Source organism: Dendrobates tinctorius, unplaced genomic scaffold (assembly GCF_039654945.1).
Source record: "Dendrobates tinctorius isolate UK_male_01 unplaced genomic scaffold, ASM3965494v1 ptg000315l, whole genome shotgun sequence".
Taxonomy (NCBI): domain Eukaryota; kingdom Metazoa; phylum Chordata; class Amphibia; order Anura; family Dendrobatidae; genus Dendrobates; species Dendrobates tinctorius.
Genome location: NW_027361982.1, coordinates 67,785 through 73,127, shown reverse-complemented (window position 1 = coordinate 73,127; position 5,343 = coordinate 67,785). Strand labels below are relative to the sequence as shown.

At 48.4% G+C, this 5,343-nt stretch overlaps 1 protein-coding gene across 1 annotated transcript; it reads right to left on the bottom strand.

Moving 5' to 3' along the window:
• Positions 1–275: 275 nt before the first annotated feature.
• LOC141073764 (syntaxin-1B-like) lies at positions 276–2,590 on the bottom strand. Its single transcript, XM_073561167.1, has one exon. It carries the CDS (start codon positions 2,344–2,346, stop codon positions 1,456–1,458), a length of 891 nt encoding a protein of 296 aa, XP_073417268.1. The 5' UTR covers positions 2,347–2,590; the 3' UTR covers positions 276–1,455.
• Between the last annotated feature and the right edge of the window lie 2,753 nt (positions 2,591–5,343).

Sequence of the window (5,343 nt, the reverse complement as noted above, 5' to 3'; positions counted from 1 at the left end):
GGGGGGGGGACATCAGGGAGCATTTATGGCACATAGCATTGATAGAAGGTAGAGGTCAGGGGCCACAGCCCAAACCTAGGGGCCGCAGCCCAGACCCAGGGCCACAACCCAGACCCAGGGACCACATACCCTCTGCTTTCCTCCCCTGCAGTAAGAGGTTTGAGCATGGTTCCATTGCCCAGCACATAACATGTGTACACTAGTGCTGGGTATGCAGCCCCCACAATGTGCGCTCCTCACCCGCTGCACACATGATGGAGAAATAACGCCATAGATTATCAGAATATATCACAACAATTTAATATCATAGAATAAAGTCAGGACATAAACATCATCCTAGCAGCAAGAACACAGGACTACTTCCTAATCATCCATCCACTCATGACCCTGGTAGCCTCAGCAGTACAAGTCAATGCAGACTATTGCTCCCTGCTATCATCCATTACTGAGGGAGGCGACCGTAGGACAGAAGACTAAAATCTATTACTCCCTGTTATCAGCCATTACTGGGGGAGGTGACTCTACGGCAGGATACTACAATCTATTACTCCCTGTTATCAGCCATTACTGGAGAGGTGACTGTAGGACAGGAGACTACAATCTATTACTCCCTGTTATCAGCCATTACTGGGGGAGGGGACTCTACGGCAGGATACTACAATCTATTACTCCCTGTTATCAGCCATTACTGGGGGAGGGGACTCTACGGCAGGATACTACAATCTATTACTCCCTGTTATCAGCCATTACTGGGGGAGGTGACTCTACGGCAGGATACTACAATCTATTACTCCCCGTTATCAGCCATTACTGGAGAGGTGACTGTAGGACAGGAGACTACAATCTATTACTCCCTGTTATCAGCCATTACTGTGGGAGGTGACTGTAGGACAGGAGACTACAATCTATTACTCCCTGTTATCAGCCATTACTGGGGAGGTAACTGTAGGACAGGTGACTACAATCTATTACTCTCTGTTATCAGCCATTACTAGGGGAGGTGACTGTAGGACAGGAGACTACAATCTATTACTCCCCGTTATCAGCCATTACTGGAGAGGTGACTGTAGGACAGGAGACTACAATCTATTACTCCCTGTTATCAGCCATTACTGAGGGAGGTGACTGTAGGACAGGAGACTACAATCTATTACTCCCTGTTATCAGCCATTACTGGGGAGGTAACTGTAGGACAGGTGACTACAATCTATTACTCTCTGTTATCAGCCATTACTAGGGGAGGAGACTGTAATGTTCATCAATAGGATGAGTGACATGAAGTGTGGAGACCTCTCTGCCCCCATGATCACAAGTCTCCGGTGTTGAGAAGCTTTTGTGTGTGACCGATATCAGCCGCACCTCTTATAACGCTCCGGCACCATTATATACTCCATACTGTCCCTTTAAGTAAAATTTATATTTCTCCCAAATGAGAATGGCGCCATCCCCAGGATGTTACCGCACGGCTCCGGACATACAGGAGAGGCAGGTACAGCATGCGCAGAGTCCGAGCACTGCAGATATGGCCGCCGCGATCCGGGACTGTCTCTGGTACTTTAGCGCCTTCTTCACTTGCTCGTTGGACTGTGAGATGTAGTCCATGGTGTTGAGGACGTTATACTCAATGTTATTAATGACGCCCTCCTGCTCCGACACCAGCAGGTCCAGCTGGATGAAGAGGGAGTGCAGCTCCGTTATCTGAATCTCCAGGTCCAGCAGCTGCTTGTGCCTCTCCTGGGCGATGGCCAAGTGCTGCTTCACCTTAAGAATCTCCAGTTCATTGCCGACGATCTGCGGAGCCATCGGACTCCCAATCAGGTCATTGATCTCCTCCTCCTGGAGGTCCAGGCCAGCCAAGTCTGCCTGACGCATGATCTGCTCCTTCAGTTTCCCCACGTAGCGGGTCTCGTTGATGTAATGCTGGGACATGACCTCCCGGAATCGGTTGGATATAACGGTGAATTGACTTTGCCGGATCCGGTGCTCCGCCATCCAGCTTTTATCATGTTGGGCCAGGCTGGTCTTCATGAGGCTGAGCTGGGACTGCAGGGTCTTGGCGTCAGAGGTGAGCAGATTCTTCATGTTGCTTAATTCCTTCTTGCCCTCGCAGATCTTGGCTTCGGTCGTGCTGCACAGAACCTCTTCTTGCTTGCTCTCGATTGTCTCCGCCAAGGCTTTGAGCTTCTTCAGGGCATCACACAAGCTGGAGATCTCCTGGAAGAAGACGTCCATCCCATTAGTCTCGGCATCTTGGAACACGGGGTTATCGAAGGCCAGTTGGTCATCGTAGTCCAGCAGGTCATCCTGGTTTCTTCTGTTCTTGAGCTCCTCCAGCCGGTCCTTCATGGTGCGGACATGTGTCACAGCGGGAGCCACTCGCTCAGCTTTTCCATGATCTCATTCTTCTCTGGGCTTCCACCTCTGTTGCGTCAAACGAAGCTGCGGAGAAGTTTCTGACAAATATTGACTGAGGTGTCTTGGCTCCGGGATGATTTGCTCTGCCGGTCACGTGTCTTGCTGGCTGGCAGTGGATGCCAGAAGTGGGTGGTACTCTTGTCGTTGTGGGTGAGATGTTGTGCTTTTGGAGCATGTGATTAGGGATAATGCCGAGGAAATTAACCTGTGAACGTGGAGCTGAGACGACCTAATCCTGCACGTAATGACAGCCATCCTCCCTGTTCAGGATCAAATGTCACCAGGAGCCTGGGGCGCAGAACTGGCAGCAGGTGCACGTGCTGACCCTCCTCGTACTGCTGTCACGTAAAGTGGCCTATCATGGAGAGCTGCTCTGCAGAAATGGCTCCTTGAATGGCTGCCATGTAATGCTACCCCTATGGTGCATGATGTCGAGGTACCACATGTACTGGTCACAATGGGGAATATCCTGGGGGAGCCTAGCCTTGAGGCTTTAGTCGGATGACCACGGCTGCCCGGTGGACCCCGATGCAGGGGTCACTCATTCTTCCAGATGCATCAGACAAAATTTTTCCAGAACTGGATCTACTGGTTTGGCACCCTCACGGTGCTCCGACCAGAGCAATGAGCAGACGAACTGGATATTCAGAAGAGAAGCTAGATTTAGCGCCAAGGAAGCAGGCACATCCGGGCCCTAGTGATTGGGGGATCAAGGGTATGTCAGCTACTCCATAATTGGCACAGAGCGGCAGATTTTGCATTGGAGGTGAGGAGGTTTAACCCTTTCCTGATAGAGGACGTTACAGTAGAAGCTCACATGCCCTGTGCGTTTGTACGGAGCTGTGCCTGCCCCTTACCTGGCAGATGCCATTGACAGAAAGGACAGGCGCGAGACCTGAATGCTGCTGTCTAACCACTCACATGCTTCAGTCATTAACCACATTATTTACAAGGACCATTTGGAGAATAGTGTGCGCTGGCGTCCACCCGCCTCCTGAATTTTGCTGTTTAATCTCTCCTCGCTTCCACAAAAACTAAAATAAAAAGTGATCAAACGTCGGCAAAATGGTGCAAATAAAAAATGTTGGCCTGGCCTGCAAAAAATGTGTGACACGGCTCCATCAACAGGGAACAAAATATATGGATTCCCGAAAAAAAATGACAAAATATTATTATTTTTTTTAACATCTAAAATCAGGTGGTTGGTTTGGTGTCACCGTAATTGCGCTGATCTGGAGAATACGAGACGTGTGGATCAAAGCTGCAAATCGTCCACAAGAAACAAAACGGCCGCACGGGTGGAAAGTGTAAAAGTGACGAGTGTAAAAGGAGGAAAAAGGCTTGAAACGCAAAAATGGAGAATCGCCCATCATGAAGGGACTCAGCAGACAGTATCACACATAAGACGGACTGCCACTAGGAATTTTCGGGGCCCCCTTGAGACTCCACCCAGGCTTCACCCCAGTCCTGCCTCCACCCATCGAACTGTCTACAGCCCCACCGCTCTCTCTTGGAAAAACTCCACTTCTCACCAATCACACAAGAGTTCCCATCACCAGATCACACATATAACCAGCAGCCTTTGTTTTGGCCAAAAGATTTTTTTAAGCCGCCACCACGACACGGTGGACTCTTTTCGCCGGGCCCTACTCTACTCTAACCTATTAAACATTTGTTAAAATATGAAATACAATTTAGGTATATTTTTAAATTTTTAAAATGACCAATAATATCACACACAAGGGACAAATACCACCGTATCATAACCAGACCACATATTACCACCACATGGTGACCAATAATACCTCATACAAGGAACAAATACTGCCACACCATGGCCAGACAACATATTACCACTAGTGATGAGCTGTGTTTGAGTCGAACTGTTCGCCAATTTCAAATCCGAGTTGTTTTGGGAGGTGTTCGAGCCGTTCGCCGAACTCGAACACTTTGCTTAAAATTCGGCTGTTCGAGGTTACGCTCGAGAACGGTTCGTTCACCAAAAGCGTAACTTTATTTTCACAGTAATAATTGTTTTCAATGTTAAGAGACAGTTTCATGGCATAGTGGCCGGGGGTGGGGGGCGTGGGATAAATCTGTGCTAAAATAATGCACATCTCCTTTTTTTTTTTTTTCTTTCCCGCATTTACAGTGGGGCAGTGCAGTCTCTCAGCCTATCAGCAGTGCACACACACAAAGCAAAGTGCATGTTTTTTCACACAAGCAAGGGCATTGGCTGTGTATGTCACATGTCCTTGCCCTATAAGAAGCAGTCATTTCTCCCCATCGCCACCATTTTATCACTGCTGCAGCTTGTGTTAGACGGCACCGCTGCTGCTGTGGGCGCTCTACTGTAAAACAGTGAATTTACAGCGAATTCAACCTTACATACAGAGAGAGATTTAGGGAGTAGGGACTAGTTGTAATTACAGCACTTTTCAGGGCTACGTTACAGCAGTTCATAGCAAGTGTAGGCAGGCAGGTCTGTGCCAGTGCTGTGCTAGTCTTTTTCACAGCATCTGTCCAAATCTAGCTCAGCCAATCCTAGCATTGTCTGTTACTCAGTGGTGTAGTCCACCTGTCAAGGAGCTACTCCATGTGTGTTTCTAATAATTTTTTACCGCATCTTGTCCAGAAAAACCTTTTGGGCATACTAGCGGTGTGTGCTACTCAGCAGTGTAATCCACTTGTCAAGGAGCTACACCGTGTGTGTTTCTAATAATTTTTTACTGCATCTTGTGCAGAAAAACCTTTTTGGCCTAGTAGCGGTGTTTGCTACTCTGTGGTGTAGTCCACCTGTCAAGGAGCTACACCGTGTGTGTTTCTAATAATTTTTTACCGCATCTTGTGCAGAAAAACTTTTTTGGCCTAGTAGCGGTGTTTGCTACTCTGTGGTGTAGTCCACCTGTCAAGGAGCTACACCGTGTG

What these genes read in the sequence shown, in the direction of transcription:
- LOC141073764 (XM_073561167.1), bottom strand. Translation starts at nt 2,346, where the DNA reads ATGAAGGACCGGCTGGAGGAGCTCAAGAACAGAAGAAACCAGGATGAC.